Raw genomic sequence first — 20,251 nt, forward strand, 5'->3', positions numbered from 1 at the left:
CAGGATTGGTTTATGATCCGATCAGATTGTCTTTAAGAAAATGGCCCCGAGGAGATCCAACGTTTGAAGAAAAGAACCCTCAAAGTGAACGACAAAGACCGGGTTTTCTAGCTTGGATTGTTCTTAAAGATGTAAGAAGGCTCTTAAAGAAGGGTTGGGCTAAGAAGGAGCGCTGAGATACGGGTGTTTCCCCAGACGCGTTCATAACTGCCTTCCTGAGGAAAACCATGAGTTCAAGCCAAAGAAGCTTCTTAAGAAGTTCTTAGTGGACTTTGTCAAACCCTTTAGAAGTGTCCTTGATATCTGAGCCACAAAGTTGTTGATGTTTGTATGTGTTGTTGTTAGAAAGTCGAACTGCTTGATTTTTTTTTTTTTGGTGTTAAAACCGTTATGTTATGATTTCATTTCGTTATAAAACTCCTACGTCCTTGAATGCATCATTGGCACGGTCGGAGCAGCAAAAGTTGACAGTGTTTCTTCCTCATATAATTTATTGCTAAGTGTAAATGCAAAAACAGTGAGTTTAATGCTGTTTTACAGATTAATTATAATCACAAATGTTACTTCATGTTTGAAGGTTTAGTCATAGGAGTACTAGCAACTCATATCTGCCGATTTAAGTGTTGACGTTCACCACTGTACATTTGGTCACTAAGAAGGCTGTTAAGAGTGGTGCAGCTCCATCTTACATTTCCTTCTTAGTGAAAGATCTTCTTAAGAAAAATCTTAAGACATTTTTATTTGTGCAGGCTATTCCGTTGTTTTCTCTGTGTTATCTTGACCTTTTAAGTATATATTGTATTTGTTATTGTTTTGATTGTTTAAGCGCTTTGTGACCCTGGTCTGGAAAAGCCCTCTTTAAATATAAAAAACTTGCTTAAGCTAAGAGCGACTCTTGGTATCCCATATTTCTTTTACAGCGTTCTTAAAAGCGCACCAAAGATGATCATAGCTCTTAAGAGCTTCTTCTGGGAAACCCGTCCAAAGTCAGTCACTACTTCTATTTTTCTGCCACTTTGGTCGCCCTCGTTCTCTACGAACAGGGGTTATACATTATTTATACGGTGACTGTTTGAACCATCAAGCCAAAAGAGAGCAGGGACGTATTAAAGGAGCCTAAATAATGTGAAAAAGGTTAATTCTAAAGAAAAACTTTTAATATTTCCCATGTATTGTTTAAATACAATAAAATAATGAAGTGTATGTGTTATGTCACAACATTTTAATATAAAGCTAAATGAATGAGGAAACTAAAATAGGAAAATGTATCAACAAAAGGATCATTTGTCATTTATTTTACTTATAGATTGTTAAGAAATACTAAAAGCTTTTATTTATTTCACATAGTTTGTAAAAAGAATGTGTAATATTTAATTTAGAAATATGATTTAGCAAAGCTTTACTTTCCAAAACTGCCACCTTATAAAACTGACAAAGAAAAGAAAAGAGGAAAAAGAAACATTTATACGTGATCTGTGACCTCGTGAGGTCAAAGGGCCACATGTGGGCCCCAGGGCATACTTTGCTTAAAACTGGTGTACGTCTCTTTTTTTAACCAAATGGTTAACAAAGCTACATGTGTAAAAATAAACCAAGAAGACTTCTATAGTGTCAAGTTTTCCGGAACTTAAAAACCAGGATAACATTTGATGAGCAGTTTCCTGTAACCATGACAACAGATTGGCCGATCATCATCCTACGAGGCGATTGAGTCAACCTGTGACATCGCACATCACCGCCCAGAATTCCTTCCACCGTGACAGACGGAATAAACACTTTTCCGCAGGCGGCGAACGTGTGGCAGCAGCTGACAGCATCAGGGCGAGAGTGTTTCCGGTACCCGCTGGGAATCCTCAAGATCAACAAGCAAACAAAGCAAGACCAGCGTTTTCTCCTGTCGGCGGAGCCTCGGATATAAATCCTCCCTCCTGGATTTTTCAACTGTCCTCTGCTGTCACTTCCATCACTCCTCCCTCCCTGTCACACTTCCGCTGTCCCTCCATCTTCCTCCACTCAACCCAAAAAAAAAGATGTACGTCTTCCCCGTCGCCAGCAACAAACCTTCCTTCCATTGGCTACAAGTGAGGAAGTGAACCTTGACGCGACATAAGCAGAAAAACTTCCTCCAGGCTGCCAGTCATGCAGAGATTTCTTTATCGTCACAGAGGACGAGACTGAGAAAATGAAACTGATGAATGGATGCAAGAAATAAATCTACTTAAGGTTCTGAAAATGGAACAAAATAATAAATTAAATATGAGTTGATATGACCCCAAAATAAATCTAGTAATACCAATGTAAACATTATATAATTTAATTATTCATAAATTAAAAACAAATGTAATATTTTAAAATATAGAAATATTTGAATAGTACAATATGAACACTTGTGTTTTCATAAGTAAAGGTAAAGGTTAAAATAATCACCACAATATTATAGAATTATATTTTTAAGTTTATACTATAATAACAAGAGAGAATGTTTGCACTTTAGGGATACAAAACTTGTAAAAATGTAAAAACAACTGGAAAATGTTGTTTAAATGCATTTTAAATAAAAATAAAAACACAAACAAAAACATAAAAGTTGTTGTCCCTGAATTCTTTTTTATATATACAGTATATTGTGATATTTAGAGTTAATAAGTTAAGATGTTTGAGGTAATTCCACAGTTATTTTTGGATAGCCTAATTTGTGTGAGGAAAACACTCTGGTTGAGGAACGTCAGAGATCCTAATAACCCATCGTACATCCGTTTTTCTTTTACAGATGAACATGTAAATAAAGAATGAAATAAAGAATTATATTTAATGTATAGGCTTAATAACAAATATATAAAAACATTTTTTAAGGCAGTTCTGTATTGACAATAACACATTATAATTAACAAGTATAGAAGGATAAACAACCCCTTTAAAATGAAATAAATAAACTTGAATGAATAAAAACTCTATAAAAATGAATAAAGGTCCTTAATAATGTGAAATAAATGTAAGATATGTGGTTTGAACTCCATGAAAATAACCTCCTCTGGTCTCCGTCATCATGACAACAATGAGCAACAAAGCAGGTGAGCAGCTCTTTGTGGCCCTCCACCTGATCCTCCACCTGATCCTCCACCTGATCCTCCACCTGATCCTCCACCTGATCCTCCACCTGATCCTCCACCTGATCCTCCACCTGATCCTCCACCTAGATCCTCCACCTGATCCTCCACCTGATCCTCCACCTGATCCTCCACCTAGATCCTCCACCTAGATCCTCCACCTAGATCCTCCACCTAGATCCCCCCACCACTCACCCGGTCTCCGCGCTGCCTCTTGTCGTCCTGCTGCCGCCGCACCACCACCACACCCCCGCCGGTCTTCAGCGAACAATCCAGCGCGTCCGCGGTTCCGTTGCTGAGCCCTGTGTCGCCCATGATGGAGTCCGGCGCGCCGCGGCAGCGGCAGTGCGCGTCGCGGCAGAGATGCTGCTCAGGCGCGGCGGCGGAGGAGGAGAGGAAGGCGGCGGGAGGAGGAGGAGGAGGAGGAGGAGGAGACGAGCCATCGCCGGGCTTCTCCCTCCGCGCGCGGGCGAGCGCCTCCCTCTCCCGGTCCTTGTCCCGCTTCCAGCCCCGGATCGCGCTCTTGGTCTTCCGCTCCTCCTTGACTTTGGCGGAGGCCGCGGTCGCGTCGCAGAGGCTGTGGCTGTTGGTTCCGTCCGCGTCTCTGCTGGAAAGCATCTCCAAGCCGAGCCTTGAGGTTTTTTTGTTTCCTGGAGCTCCTCGGCTCCGACCCCGCAGACTGGTCCCCGGGTCTGGAGCGAGGACGGGGGCCGCGAGGCTGTCGGCTCAGACGGCAGCACTGGAGGAGAGGCGAGGAAGAGGAGGAGGAGGAGGAGGAGGAGGAGGAGGAGGAGGAGGAGGAGGAGGAGGAGGAGGAGGATGGAGAGGAGGTGTGGCTGTGCGCGCGGCTCCTGCAGTCTGTCAGCACTCCTTCATTCCCATCACCTCACGAAAACATCTCTTCCGTCCATCTGAAGAAATCATCATTCCAGGCATGAGGGGAGAGAAAAACTGATATTTATCCGCAGCGCTGTCCCTCCCTATAGGCGAGTGAAGCAGCTGTCTGAAGTTCTCTGGTTAGTTAGTGCTGGTTAACTAGTTCAATCCCTCAACATTCCTCTCTTGTTTCATTCACGTTAACACACCTAAATGAGGGACATGAAAACTATTGTGACTATTGTCCCAGTGATGTGAATTTGATACTTATCACGATACAAGGGACAACGATACGATATGATACGTATCACGATACAGGGGACAACGATACGATATGATACGTATCACGATACAGGGGACAACGATATGATACGTATCACGATACAGGGGACAACGATACGATATTATACGTATCACAATACAGGGGACAACGATACGATATTATACATATCACGATACAAGGGACAACGATACAATATGATACGTATCACGATACAGGGGACAACGATACGATATGATACGTATCACGATACAGGGGACAACGATACGATATGATACGTATCACGATACAGGGGACAACGATACGATATGATACGTATCACGATACAGGGGACAACGATACGATATGATACGTATCACAATACAGGGGACAACGATACGATATTATACGTATCACGATACAGGGGACAACGATACGATATGATACGTATCACGATACAAGGGACAACGATACGATATGATACGTATCACGATACAAGGGACAACGATACGATATGATACGTATCACGATACAAGGGACAACGATACGATATTATACGTATCACAATACAGGGGACAACGATACGATATTATACGTATCACGATACAAGGGACAACGATACAATATGATACGTATCATCATACAGGGGACAACGATACGATATTATACGTATCACGATACAGGGGACAACGATACGATATGATACGTATCACGATACAAGGGACAACGATACGATATGATACGTATCACGATACAAGGGACAACGATACGATATTATACGTATCACAATACAGGGGACAACGATACGATATTATACGTATCACGATACAAGGGACAACGATACAATATGATACGTATCACCATACAGGGGACAACGATACGATATTATACGTATCACGATACAAGGGACAACGATACGATATGATACGTATCACGATACAGGGGACAACGATACGATATGATACGTATCACGATACAGGGGACAACGATACGATATGATACGTATCACGATACAAGGGACAACGATACGATATTATACGTATCACGATACAAGGGACAACGATACGATACGTATCACGATACAAGGGACAACAATACGATACAATATGTATCACGATACAAGGGACAACGATACGATGCGTATCACGATACAAGGGACAACGACACGATATGATACGTATCACGATACAAGGGACAACGATACGATATCATACGTATCACGATACAAGGGACAACGATACGATATGATACGTATCACGATACAAGGGACAACGATACGATATGATATGTATCACTATACAAGGGACACCGAGACGATATGATACGTATCACGATACAAGGGACAACGATACGATATGATACGTATCACGATACAGGGGACAACGATACGATATGATACGTATCACGATACAAGGGACAACGATACGATATTATACATATCACAATACAGGGGACAACGATACGATATTATACGTATCACGATACAAGGGACAAGGATACAATATGATACGTATCACGATACAGGGGACAACGATACGATATTATACGTATCACGATACAAGGGACAACGATACGATATGATACGTATCACGATACAGGGGACAACGATACGATATGATACGTATCACGATACAGGGACAACGATACGATATGATACGTATCACGATACAAGGGACAACGATACGATATTATACGTATCACGATACAAGGGACAACGATACGATGCGTATCACGATACAAGGGACAACGACACGATATGATACGTATCACGATACAAGGGACAACGATACGATATCATACGTATCACGATACAAGGGACAACGATACGATATGATACGTATCACGATACAAGGGACAACGATACGATATGATATGTATCACGATACAAGGGACACCGAGACGATATGATACGTATCACGATACAAGGGACAACGATACGATATGATACGTATCACGATACAGGGGACAACGATACGATATGATACGTATCACGATACAAGGGACAACGATACGATATTATACGTATCACAATACAGGGGACAACGATACGATATTATACGTATCACGATACAAGGGACAACGATACAATATGATACGTATCACGATACAGGGGACAACGATACGATATTATACGTATCACGATACAAGGGACAACGATACGATATGATACGTATCACGATACAGGGGACAACGATACGATATGATACGTATCACGATACAGGGACAACGATACGATATGATACGTATCACGATACAAGGGACAACGATACGATATTATACGTATCACGATACAAGGGACAACGATACGATACGTATCACGATACAAGGGACAACAATACGATACAATATGTATCACGATACAAGGGACAACGATACGATATGATACGTATTACGATACAAAGGACAACGATACGATACGTATCACGATACAAGGGACAACGATACGATGCGTATCACGATACAAGGGACAACGTCACGATATGATACGTATCACGATACAAGGGACAACGATACGATATCATACGTATCACGATACAAGGGACAACGATACGATATCATACGTATCACGATACAAGGGACAACGATACGATATGATATGTATCACGATACAAGGGACACCGAGACGATATGATACGTATCACGATACAAGGGACAACGATACGATATGATACGTATCACGATACAAGGGACAACGATACGATATGATACGTATCATGATACAAGGACTACGATACGATATATTTCAATACTTAGGAACACTGATATACTTGTTGTATTGTCCAGTACTTGAATATGGTGTTGACTCTGGACAAAGTCGTAACTGCTTTTGTTTGTTTTGGAAACCAAAATGTGTCGAGACCTGAGTCGACCGTATCCTCTCGTCCTTAGTCATCGCCCGGGATCTGGCAGGATTTCTTTGTTTCTATAGGTAGAGAGAACTATGATAAAAAAGATAAGATATTAATTAAAAGCCAAACAAATCTAATCATTTCTGCTGAAAATCAATACAGTATCGTGGAAAAAATATATATATATATCACAATATATCGGTTTATTGATATTTTCTACTCATGACCGGGTTTAGCTTCCTTAGCTCCTTAAAATACATCTAAAATCTTCGCTATAAACTTTAACACTCACTCGTAGAGTAAAACAAAGGGTAAGCTACTTGCATAGGATTTAAAATGAAAGTTGTGTCACCAAAAATACAATATTTTTTACAATTTTCATTTTCTCTATTTTGGTATTCATTAGCACGAAAATAAGGTCAATAGGCTAACGTTAGCTGTGGCTAACCCTCGGTTTTCTTGCTACACAGATAAACCACCTAAACTCAATACGTTTTTTTAATAGTTTTAAATGTTTTTTTTGGATATTATTGTGTTTTTGCTTTATTTGTATGTGATGTATCATGTAAACGGCATCTTTCTTAAGGACTACAGATGGAAAGTAGCATTGTGCTAAATCTGGTGCAGCCATCTTTTTAATGTAACTGCACATTGTCCTTTTAAATAAATGAACTGAAACTGATGTACATTCAAGAAGCATAAAGCAAGGTTTGTGTCACATCCACTGAACTAGCAGGTTAAACACTAAATATGAATAAACACGTGTGTACGCTGTCAAAGGAAGCGGATATTTCTCCAACTTTAACCTGTGAAGTATTAGCGCCAGCATGCTATCGAGCTAACTACAGGTTAAGCACCGGTGAACCGACCTGAGGTTGAAAATCATGGTTTGAACTCAACACGATCGATCGCTGATCGACAGATACGAGGATGAAGGTTCAGCGTCGTGTTGACTTTCCATACGTCCCCCGCACAGTCAATATTATGAAGTCTCGAGTATTTATGTCAGATGTCACTGCAGAAGTTCGTCTCGTCCGTTCACTCTGACAGTTCCAGACCCTGAAGAAGGAAGTCCTGAAGAAGGAAGTCCTGAAGAAGAAAGTCCTGAAGAAGAAAGTACTGAAGAAGAAAGTCCTGAAGAAGGAAGTCCTGAAGAAGGAAGTCCTGAAGAAGGAAGTCCTGAAGAAGAAAGTCCTGAAGAAGGAAGTCCTGAAGAAGGAAGTCCTGAAGAAGGAAGTCCTGAAGACCAACACAAACCTTCTACACAAACGTGTCGACGGTGAGTGTTTGCTTCCTCGCTGTCTTTAAGATGTTGATGGATTCTGACATGAATAATAATACCTGTAAAAGATCACAGTTGAAGAAGGAGTAATAAATAAGTAGTAATAGTAATAAGTAGTAATAGTATGACAACACATACTGGTCGAGTAAAACTATTAAAAAACCTACGACTAAAGACACTTTAGATTCTGCTTCTACGATCATAATATTCTCTCTGGGTCAAACGCTCTGGTGTTGAAATACAGACACAAGTCGCTCAGATTTTTGTACACGTTTAACTTCTTGTTTTTACCTTTTTTTTAAATATATTTGTTGTATAAACTACACAACAATTGACTCACTCTGAATCTGATTTGTCTGCCATACATATGTTTGAACGATAGGAGTCACTGTTGAGTCTTAAAGGAACTTTTAAAAAACACCTACCTTACAGGAGCTGCGACACAAGGGTGAAGGTGGTCATAATGTTATGGCTCATGGGTTGTTCTCACACTTGGCCAAACTTTTTTTTAAATAATATTTTCTCTGCATCATCTTCGTCTCTGAGGTTTTTTTCTGCTCTGAAGTGAGTTTTATGTTTGTGTGAAAGACGACTGTAGGGAAATGTTTACAGTAGTTTCTGTCCCACTGACCTCCATATCAGTGCTTAGATTAGATCACACACACTCATACACACACACACACACACACTCATACACATTCATACACACTCACACACAAACACACACTCACACAGAGGCATTTACACACACATGCATATTTAAACGTACGCATATATACACAAACTCACACACATGTATACACATAAACACACGTGCATATACACACAAAAAATATAGACACACATACATATACAAAAGCACACACGGTACAAACACACAAACACACATGGATATGCACACAAACACACACACACTCATGCAAACATTCACACACACACACAGACACACACATAGACACATGCATATGCACACAGACAAACACACAACAACATAACCACAATCACTTGCACAAATAAATACAAATAAATATACCCATTCACACACACACATATTCACACAAGGACTCGCAAACACACCCATTCAAAACATACATTCACTCATGCACACACACACACACACACACACACACACACACACACACACACACACACACACACACACATAAACACTCACTCACATGCAGAAACTTGATAACTGAACTTGAACTTCTCGAGGAAACACATCAATGTCATCCTTCTTGAGCACACGAACCTGAAGGTGGCGCCACTGAGGCCCCCTCATGAGCCTGATCCACGTGCTCAGAGAAAGTCTTGTTGGGGGATCAGGGATCAGGACCACTCGTCTGGTGACACAGATAAACACACAGATAAAGCCTGTCCAAACAACCATCGCACCACCGGTCAAAGGTTCCAACACACGAACACACCACAGCCGCGCAGCCATTGGCCGAGACACGTGAAACCAAGAGTCTGGGCGACGCCCCCTCACCCCCCACACCACCCCCCCTCAGGCAGGTGAGCCGGGTCAGTTCTCATAGCAGCAGACTCACAACAGACCAGCAGGATGGACCTCGGTGGGACTCGAGCGGAGGACGGACGGAGGAGAGCGGCGGGACGGCCGGAGGACGGGGATCACCTGTGAGTCGCCCGTCGTCATGACGACACAACATAGGCTCATATTTGGACTCAAAACTTTTATCTTTCAAAGTTACTGAGATCAAAAACTTGACTATCAGTTAATCAGTTTCACTAAACCCGACCTTAAGAGGAAAAAATAATTGATCAAGAAATCTATGAAGCTGAGGTTACAATTTAACTTGGTCGCACACGTACTACACAATCCTACACAACTTTTAAAAAATTGACTATAATCTTAATGGATGCAACATAGTTGTGAAGATGGATCTGGGACGTTGCATTAACCCATGAGTCAGTGTACAGCTTGAGTCACACGTGGGACCTAAAGGTGCTTCATGTTGATGGTCGATCTCTGAAGGCGACAGGAAATGACTCGGACTCTTGGGAGCCATCGGTGCTGAATTTTGTTGGACTCCGGTGACTCAGAAAGTGAGCCGGACTCGTGTGTGATCGGGACTCATGAGATTCAAAACATCTAGCTGGACAGTTTGACTCAGGTGGGTCGGATAGATGAGTCATTTGAGTCACGCTGAACAGCTAAAGAGTCGTTAAAATGAGTCTCACTCAAGTTCATGGAGTTCGACTCAGAGAAACTCCTGACTCACCCTTTTTTTTTCAATGACTTGTAGGAAGCCATAGTGAGTCGTAGAGCGAGTCATATATGAGTGACTCGTGTGTGTTGCAGCTCAGACGTGGAGATCATGACTGAAGAACACCCTCACGCCGTTGACCCCGAACACCAGGACTCGTCCGGCAGGAGGAAACCCGCGCTGGTCCGGTACGAGTCGAGTTCATGTCAACGAGTCCAACGTCGAACTGAACCTGAGATTTCGTTAACGATTATTTTGCTGGTCCAGGTCCAAGACCTTTGACCACTCGCTGCTGACTCAGGTCCAGCCTGACCCGGACAAGATAGAGAGGAAGAAGTCCCAGTACAGTCAGGTACCAGTTTATTTACTCATCTGCGGTTTATCTGGTGAACTCGTGATAACGATTAATCATTAATCATTAATCATTTAAAAACTCTTTTTATTTTTATACACTGTAAGTATACACTTTATTACCTTAATAATCTCTAATGAAACAAAAATACATAGTTAAAATACCACTTGGATTCCTTGTCTCACTAAACATTGAATTATTATTATCTTATTAATAATATAAACTAGCAAACAGGAAGTTCTCGAGCAACATGTGACCTTTTGACTGAATTTAAAAGATGTATCATTAAAATCATGAAGTGACGACTCTATCAGTCTTTTTAAACTCATTTGCACCAATAATTAAATACATTTGTGATTGTTTATTGTCCCTATTAAAATGTAAATAATAAAGTTAAAAGAAAAATAACGTCTAAAGTTTTTATAAAATGTTTTTATATTTCCTAATTAAATACATAATATTTACATCAAATTATCCATATTAAATAAAGTAAATTAATAAAACGTTTGTTGTATTTATGTACTATCATGACATAATAACTCTTTATATCGTAACTTAAAATATTTTATTTCTCTATTTACCATTTGTTCTTTTTGTAAATATATGTTATCACCATTTATTTTTACTTGTTATCATTCTGACTTTTTGCTTGATGTCCCTCAAAACTATGAAGGACGATAAATGACATAAGTATAAATAACTGTATAAATACATAACTAAATGTATAATTAACTTAATACATGTATAAATACATAACTAAATGTATAAATAACTGTATAAATGTATAAATACATAACTAAATGTATAAATAACTGTATAAATACATAACTAAATGTATAACTAACTTAATAAATGTATAAATACATAACTAAATGTAAAAATAACTTAATAAATGTATAAATACATAAATAAATGTTTAAATACATAAATAAATACATGTCAAAATAACAAAATACATAGTTAATAAATGTCAGAATAAATAAAAGTCAAAATGTATAAATAAATAAACGTATATTTTATTTATTTTAACATTTTGATATTAATTTAGACATTTTTTTACACATTTATTTATTTATTTGTACATTTATAATTTTGTCATTTATCGTCCTTCATACAAAACACAATGTAAAATGGAGCTTCTTACTACAATCGCTGTAATCACAGATTCCTAAACAATAACTGTCTGTCTACAAAATAAGCTCAAAGATACAAACATCAACACAACACAATAATTAGTGTACATTTGTGTAGACATACTATGTGTAAATAATGATGTATTAAGCTACTATTAGTTTAGTTTTGGGGTCTCAAGTGGCAGCCAAGTCAAAAGAATCATATCAAAAATGTGATATTTGTCAGTGATTGTGTGTCTGACGTGTGTGTGTGTGTGTGTGCTTGTGTGTGTGTGTGTGTGTGTGTGTATATTCCAGCTTTCCAAGAGCAACTGCCAGTATCATAAAATATTCAAGGAGATCAGCAAAGAGGAGCAGCTCCGGCAGAGTGAGTGTCTCGGCTTAAACACCGCGGGAGTCAACACCTGATACCTGAGTGGTGATTAAGTGTCGGCCGTGTGTCGTCAGGCTACACGTGTGCGCTGCAGAAGGACATCCTCTACCAGGGACGCATGTTCGTGTCCGACCACTGGATCTGCTTCCACTCCAAAGTCTTCGGGAAAGACACAAAGGTGTGTAAAAGGCTTTCACAAATCAAGGGAACCACTATAGTTAGTCAAACTTTTCCTCACCTCCCCCTCAAAGATCGCCATCCCGGTGATGGCCGTCACTCACGTCAAGAAGACCAAGACCGCCATCCTGGTGCCCAACGCCCTCGTGATCGCCACCATCAACGACAGGGTGAGACACAAAACTGAAAAAACAGAATTTCGTGAAAACCGAAGCGTCTCCACAGTCCTTCAAAATCTCCTACTTCAGCCATGATGGAAATAAATGCAACCACCTCCACTGATTCATTGAGTCTCATGGGGTCACCCCAGAAAAGTTGTGTAGTTAAAAATATTAATTCACACTCAAGTTCATGATGAAAAACAATAATCTAAGAATTATTTTGTTTTAGTAAAATGTTACTTTTTGCTGCTTTAACGTCGATTCCGGATGGAACTGTGCGTCGAAATTAGGTGCGTTCATGTGTTTACGTTTATTTGTGTGTAAGGAAGATGGTGTGTGTTGCAGTACGTCTTCGTGTCCTTCATGTCCAGAGAAAACACCTACAAGTTCCTGATGTCCATCTGTCTTCACTTGGAGGTAAAAAAAACCCTCTTGTGTTGTTTGTTGTTCTGCTGGACTGTTTAGAGCTCTTGGACTGTGTTGGACAGCCATGCAAATAAGAGGCCCTGATCCTCATCCCCATCTTCTAACCTTAAAAATTCAAAGTCAAGATGTAGCTTACTAAGAGTGGGTCGAACCGACCAGGTCACCTCCATACATTTACTCCCACTAATGGTCAAGAATCCAACATGAAGTGTGATTATTCTGGGACACTTAAGTAGTTTTTCTTCGTGTCCTCACGTTGGTCCAGGAGAAGAGTCCCTGCAACAGCCCCATCCCGTCGCCAGCCGAGCACAGCTTCAGAGGTCAGAGGTCGCCTCATACCCCTCGCTTCCCTCGGGTGAGTGACCTCCGTTGATGACCCGGCTCGGCCTCACGCTTGTTGTGTCTCCGCCGCCGCAGAACTTCTGCGGCCTGGACAGCCCGGCCAGACAGAGGAGGCAGGAGATGGAGGAGAGCAGCAGCTCCGACTCCCAGACCCACGACTACGAGAAGATCGCAGGTGAGGGCGGCGCGATCGGGATCCGGGGAAAGACACATGTCTCAGGATCTGGTTTTGTTCTCGATCAGAGTTCCCGGTGCCGCCGTACCTGGACGTGTTGAAACACAAAGAGGCGCCGGCATCACCGGATCTTCACCACAAAGTCAAAAAGCAGCAGAACCTGAAGATCCAAGACCCAAAACAACCGGACCCTGGTGAGAATATATCAAAGACTCATGTTGTATAAATAATCTACTAGAATAGAATTGACAAAAATAGACAAAAATATATAGTTGATGGGAAAATAGTGAATTAGTGAGTTGAGTGTTATTACATTAGTTGAACCAGAGGAAACTAAATGCTCTTGTTTCAATCACTGCTTGATTCGTATCTGTTGTAAAAACACTCAAGAGCGATTCAATCAGTAAGAAGACAAGAAGAAACATTGATCTTCCTCTGTTATATTTAACGACATCTGTTGTGGTTTCCTTGTGGCTCCATCCATCCATCCATCCATCCATCCATCCATCCATCCATCCATCCATCCATCCATCCATCCATCCATCCATCCATCCATCCATCCATCCATCCATCCATCCATCCATCCATCCATCCATCCATCCATCCATCCATCCATCCATCCATCCATCCATCCATCCATCCATCCATCCATCCATCCATCCATCTATCCCTCCATCCATCCATCCATCCATCCATCCATCCATCCATCCATCCATCCATCCATCCATCCATCCATCCATCCATCCATCCATCCATCCATCCATCCATCCATCCATCCATCCATCTATCCCTCCATCCATCCATCCATCCATCCATCCATCCATCCATCCATCCATCCATCCATCCATCCATCCATCCATCTATCCCTCCATCCATCCATCCATCCATCCATCCATCCATCCATCCATCCATCCATCCATCCATCTATCCCTCCATCCCTCCATCCATCCATCCATCCCTCCCTCCATCCATCCATCCATCCATCCATCCATCCATCCATCCATCCATCCATCCATCCATCCATCCATCCATCCCTCCATCCATCCATCCATCCATCCATCCATCCATCCATCCATCCATCCATCTATCTTCTTTTGTTTACAGTTTTAAGTCAGATTCCTAACCGGACAATAGTTTACGTCACGATTATAGTTTTTTTTTCTGTTGAGGAAATTCAACTTTTATTTGTATGAATATGTTTGGGCTCCAAGAAAAAAAAGGTAATTTGATTAAAAAAAACAATTTGTTAATTGATTTAAATGAATAATTTAATGGAAAAAAAATAATAAATGTAAAATAAGTAAAAAAGTTTTACTTACTTGAGTTTAAAAATGGTTTATTTATTCATTTTAATTTCTAAAAAAAAGGTTTGTTTACTGCGATTCTTTTCCATAATTGACAACAGAGGATTTGATCACAAAGTATTACATTCAAATATAATTTACATTTACATTTTGATTACTAAAAGACACCAGCATAAATCGCTTAAACATTAATAGTAAAGAGATACTTTTAAATACAAATAACTTTATTTATACTTTAATTTATCTGATAACATGTCCAAAAAATATCAGATAACCTTCAAACCTTGATAAATTCAAACCATTTTCTGATGAATGGCGGTTGATAAAAAATAAAATAAAAAGGACAACAGACGAATATTCCCTGATTAATAACGTTATTGCTGCTTTATTTGTCATTTTTGAAAATATGTGCCATAGTAATTTAGAAAATAATATATTATTTAATTTAAATGGTTGATTTAAACCAAATATAGATATATTTTTCATATTTTTTAAATCTTCATTTTTATTTGTTTCCAGGCTGTGAAGTCAAGAAGAACCGAAAACTGAAGCCGTTCTCTCTGAGCGCTCTTCTGTTCGTCTACCTGTTCCTGTGAGTCTCGTCCATTAATCAGACGTAAAAAAAACAAACACAACTTCTGACCTGCTGTCGTCTGCAGCGTTTGTGTTCTGGTTCTGTCCTCCTGCTACCTGGCCGTGAAGATCGTGGCGTTGGAGCAGCGCCTGAGCACGCTCGGGTCCATGGCCGAGTCCCAGCACGAGTCAGTTCCCTCCGGAGGCTTTTCAGAAAACATTTGTAGCTTCAGACGTGAAGGTCATGACTGGATGTTTGTGTCTTTCCTCCTCAGAGACATGATTCATGGCTCGGACGTCGACGCCGATCTTTTCTCTGAACTGTTGACCATCAACTTGATGAAGCTGGAGAAGGTCGGTTCTCTAGAACTTTAGTCTGACTTTCAATTGAGGAAAAACAAAGGGAATCGGTGATTCAATGAGTCCAAACTGATACTAAGAATAGACAGGAAGTTGAACCGATTCCTTTAATACTAATATGAGTTTTTTACTCTTCTGTCAGAGTCATAGTCAATGTGACTCGGTAAACATGGAGGACTTAACAGGAAACAGTTTTCACTCATCAACCAAGAGGCATACACAAATGGAATCGAAGATTCACTGAGTCTAAACAGATAGTAAGAGTAGACAGGAAGTTGACCAGATTCCTTTAATCCCAATATAAATTATTAATCATAGTCACTGTGACTCGGGAAACATGGATGACTCAACAGGAAACAGTTCTGACTCAAAGACAAAGAGGCATAAACTAATGGGAATCAGTCCAACAGATCCAAGCGTTTCAGATTTGAGAGTCACTAGACAGGAAGTGGACATGATTCATTGAATCACTTCGAGACTCACCCAAGACGGTGATGACTTGAGTTGTTGGAGGTGCTATGAGTCAGAGTTATACTCGGCAAAAGACTCAGTAATCATGGATGACAACAGGAAACAGTTCTGACTCATAGACCAAGAGGCATAATAAAATGGGAATCAGGGAACCATTCTTAAATATTCAAGGGATTCAAATTTGAGAGTCACTAGACAGAAAGTTGACCTGAGTCGTTGAATCCCTTCGTAACTCACCAACAGGTGTAATGACTTGAGTTGTTCAGGGTGTGACTCTTCTGTCAGAGTCTTAGCCAGCATGACACAGTAAATATGGATGACTCAACAGGAAACAGTTCTGACTCATGGACCAATAGACAGAAACAAAAAGGATTCATTGAAATCGTCCAAAAAAAACCTGAGAGTCATGAGACAGGAAGTTGACCAGACTCACTAAACTGACCCATGAGTCTTGCGATAACTACATTGGTTATTTCAGTGACTCAACACAAAACGGTTGTGACTCATGGATCACAAGACACTCATTGAATCTCTAGAAAGTGATATATTTGAAGGCTACAAGACAGGAAGTTGTCCAGATTCATTGAGCTAGCTCGCGGGCTACTATCGGACTGATCTGCAACACGAGACTCATGACCAACATGAGACTCGACCGAGCAGCTCCAGAAGTTTCCAGAAACCAGACGCCGGAGTTAAACATTTATAGCAGAGAAGAAAGAAGAGCTGCCGAGAAACAACTGCAGTGACTCAGTTTGTTCTATTGACTCTTCAGGTGCAGAAGAATCTTCAGCGGATGTTGAACGAGGCGGCCTGACGAGTCGCTGACAGGTGTCATGGAACCTACCGGACGTTACTAATGATTGTTTTACAGAAACGCTGTTACTGTCAGTATCATGAAGTTTTATATATATTCAAGATTTGTTGTTTTGTATAAAGTGTAAATATTTCATTGTGACCCACTGATGAGTGTCATCTTTTGTCTCCATCATTTCTCATTTATTACTATTATTATATTATACTAGTTATTATTAATATGTAATTACTCGTAAAAAAAATGATACTGCAATTTAATATTTATTTTTTATTATTGTATTATTCAAGTATGTTATTTTTATTATTATTTTTGTTGTTATTATTACTCATTCTGATTAAAAAAGTATTTTATAAAAATAATTCTAAATATCAGTTCATATTAATCATACAAATTTAATTAAGGGTCAGAATTATTTAAGATTTAAGGGCAATTCGATTTTTAAAATATATTTTATTAATTTATAATAATAATAAATATATTTCTATCTGATATAATTAAATATATATATATATACTTTAAAATAAGTGCATAGATCAAATCAGATTTTGGTGATTATACTATGTCTACCTGAAAAATAGGGAATATTAAAATATATATATTAAATATTATTAAATATAATATATATTCATTAAAACTTTTTTTTTTAAGTAGAAATGGTGGAATTTTTCATTTTACCTAAAGAAGACACTGATCAGCTTTCAGCAGAACACTAGATGTCGCTGGTCAAGCCTCACAAAGTAACAACATCAGCAAGTGTGTTCCAATGACATGTGCTAAGAGGAAGCACACTTGTGCACCTGAACATCTCTGATGCAGTCACAGTTGCCATAGAAACTGACGGCGACAACAAACATGGAGGCCACAGGAGAGACGTCCGACCGTCAACGGTGAGTCAAATGATTGACAGTTCAGATGTTGGAGTTAGAAAGGTACAGTTAATCAGGTGACCAGAGAAGGTTGGATGGATGGATGGATGGATGATGGATGGATGATGGATGGATGGATGGATGGATGGATGGATGGATGGATGGATGGATGGATGGATGGATGGATGGATGGATGGATGGATGGATGGATGGATGGATGGATGGATGGATGGATGGATGGATGGATGGATGGATGGATGGATGGATGGATGGACAATAATCAGTTTGAGCTTCAACGATCAATGCGTCGCAACAGAAAAAACGGACACCTGCTAGCAAGCTAACAGCAGCGCAAGCTTAGCTTTAGCGGAATTATCACTATGAAGCTCCACATTAGAAAATCTGCATATAAAGCGAGAAGAAATCAACTTTTGAAAGTAATTTTTGTGTCTAATTCATCTTGCTAGCGCTGCTAAACGTGAATCACCTTCCTTATAATAACATTAAGGAATCATGAATGCGTGAATATGTGTTCATCGCTCTGTACATTACTTGTTAACCATGACTCTGACCATCCGTCATGCTGCTAGCATTTCGGTTAGCAACGGCTAACTGTGGTGTAAGAGCTACAACTGACATGCTTGTGAAAAAATAGCTTTTTGTTGTTGCTACTAGTGAAACGATGCGTTCATTATTAGAATTGACACGTAAATATTGGTTGTTTTTGTTGAAAACTTATTTAACTTGAACATGTGTCTTATTCGTTTATTACAGTTTTACCTGCTAACAGCTAGCATCGGTAGCATCATGACTGAAACTGTAAATCACTTTTAAACTCGTCCTTGTCCAAACCCAACAGACGACCCAATGCTACGACCTTTTCCGCTCAACATCCCATGATACCGAAGCTGTACGTGATGCCATGGCGACAGGACATGAGGAACCAGCATCTCCTCATGCAGGTGAACGATAACAGTTTCCACTTCCAGAATCTAGATGGCGCCAAAACTGCCGATTAAGAGTAAAAATGTTTTGACTTTTCAACAGAACGCAGCTCAGGCTGGAATCACAGTCGATCCTCACCGTGAATCTCTGTGTCTCTGCGCTCGAGAGCGCCTCTCCTCCACACCTCCATCACCCTCCTCCTCTTCCTCATCCTCCTCTCTCCTGGACCAATCACATCGCTCCTCCCACTTCTCCAGGTGCGTGCATGTTTCAGTGCAGGAATAGTTTGGGGTGCAACTCCTCTGGTCTTCCCGCAGGTACAACTCCTCCGCATTGACGATCCTACGACTTTTCCAGAACTGACGAGGTTCAGGGAACATCTGCGGCGGAATCTGGTCATCTACGGTGTCCCGCAAGGATCCTTCTTGGGCTCTTTTTCAATTGAATTTTTGTTAATTGAACATTAAACCCTCTCAAATACACAACAATTCTTCACTCGTTCGTCCGTCCCTTCCTTCCTTCCTTCCTTCCTTCCTTCCTTCCTTCCTTCCTTCCTTCCTTTCTTCCTTCCCTACTTCCTTCCTTCCCTACTTCCTTCCCTACTTCCTTCCTTCCTTCCTTCCTTCCTTCCTTCCTTCCTTCCTTCCTTCCTTCCTTCCTTCCTTCCTTCCTTCCTTCCTTCCTTCCTTCCTTCCTTCCTTCCTTCCTTCCTTCCTTCCTTCCTTCCTTCCTTCCTTCCTTTCTTCCTTATAGCAAGACTGTAGCTCATATTTTATTCCATCATTCTTCCTCTAAGTTATATTCCTTCTTCCTTTGGTCCTTTCTCAATTCCTTTTCTTACTTAATTTCTTTTTTCTACCTTCATTATTTCTCCTTTTTTTTCTTATTGTTGTATCCCATCCTCCTTTTTATGTCCTGTTTTTTCTCTCTTCATCCCATCCTTCCATTTTTCTTTTACATTACAAGTGCCCCCTCTTCTGTCCGCCAATTGTCACTTCTGTTCCTCCCCTCCATTCATTCCTTTAATTCTTTCTTTTATTCATTTCCTCAATTTTCTTTTTCTTTTCAAGTGTTCTTCAACATGTGTGGAATCCTCAACCTCAAACTAACACTCCTTTGTTTCCGTGTAGTGCTTACACACGCGCACGCTCACGAGCACGCGCGTCCCCCTGTATCTC

The 20,251-nt window shown here is 40.2% G+C and overlaps 2 protein-coding genes across 2 annotated transcripts in view; one reads left to right on the forward strand and one right to left on the reverse strand.

Annotated features, from left to right (window-relative positions):
- The window catches only part of znf608 (zinc finger protein 608), a 32,243-nt gene extending 28,417 nt beyond the window's left edge, over positions 1–3,826 (reverse strand). Inside the window, exon 1 of the mRNA XM_087790228.1 lies at positions 3,303–3,826. Coding sequence (XP_087646354.1) covers positions 3,303–3,725 — 423 coding nt within the window. The 5' untranslated portion in view covers positions 3,726–3,826. The remainder of the gene's footprint in view (positions 1–3,302) is intronic.
- A 5,708-nt stretch (positions 3,827–9,534) lies between these two features.
- On the forward strand, positions 9,535–17,395 carry gramd2b (GRAM domain containing 2B). Its single transcript, XM_087790237.1, is given in 14 exon segments — positions 9,535–10,011; positions 10,697–10,789; positions 10,869–10,953; positions 12,384–12,453; positions 12,534–12,637; positions 12,711–12,806; positions 13,143–13,214; positions 13,489–13,578; positions 13,641–13,794; positions 13,797–13,934; positions 15,564–15,636; positions 15,704–15,805; positions 15,893–15,971; positions 17,221–17,395. Coding segments are annotated over 14 exon segments (1,272 nt in total). The 5' UTR covers positions 9,535–9,937; the 3' UTR covers positions 17,263–17,395.
- Positions 17,396–20,251: the final 2,856 nt, after the last annotated feature.

Source organism: Callionymus lyra, chromosome 1 (assembly GCF_982586985.1).
Source record: "Callionymus lyra chromosome 1, fCalLyr1.hap1.1, whole genome shotgun sequence".
NCBI classification, from domain to species: domain Eukaryota; kingdom Metazoa; phylum Chordata; class Actinopteri; order Syngnathiformes; family Callionymidae; genus Callionymus; species Callionymus lyra.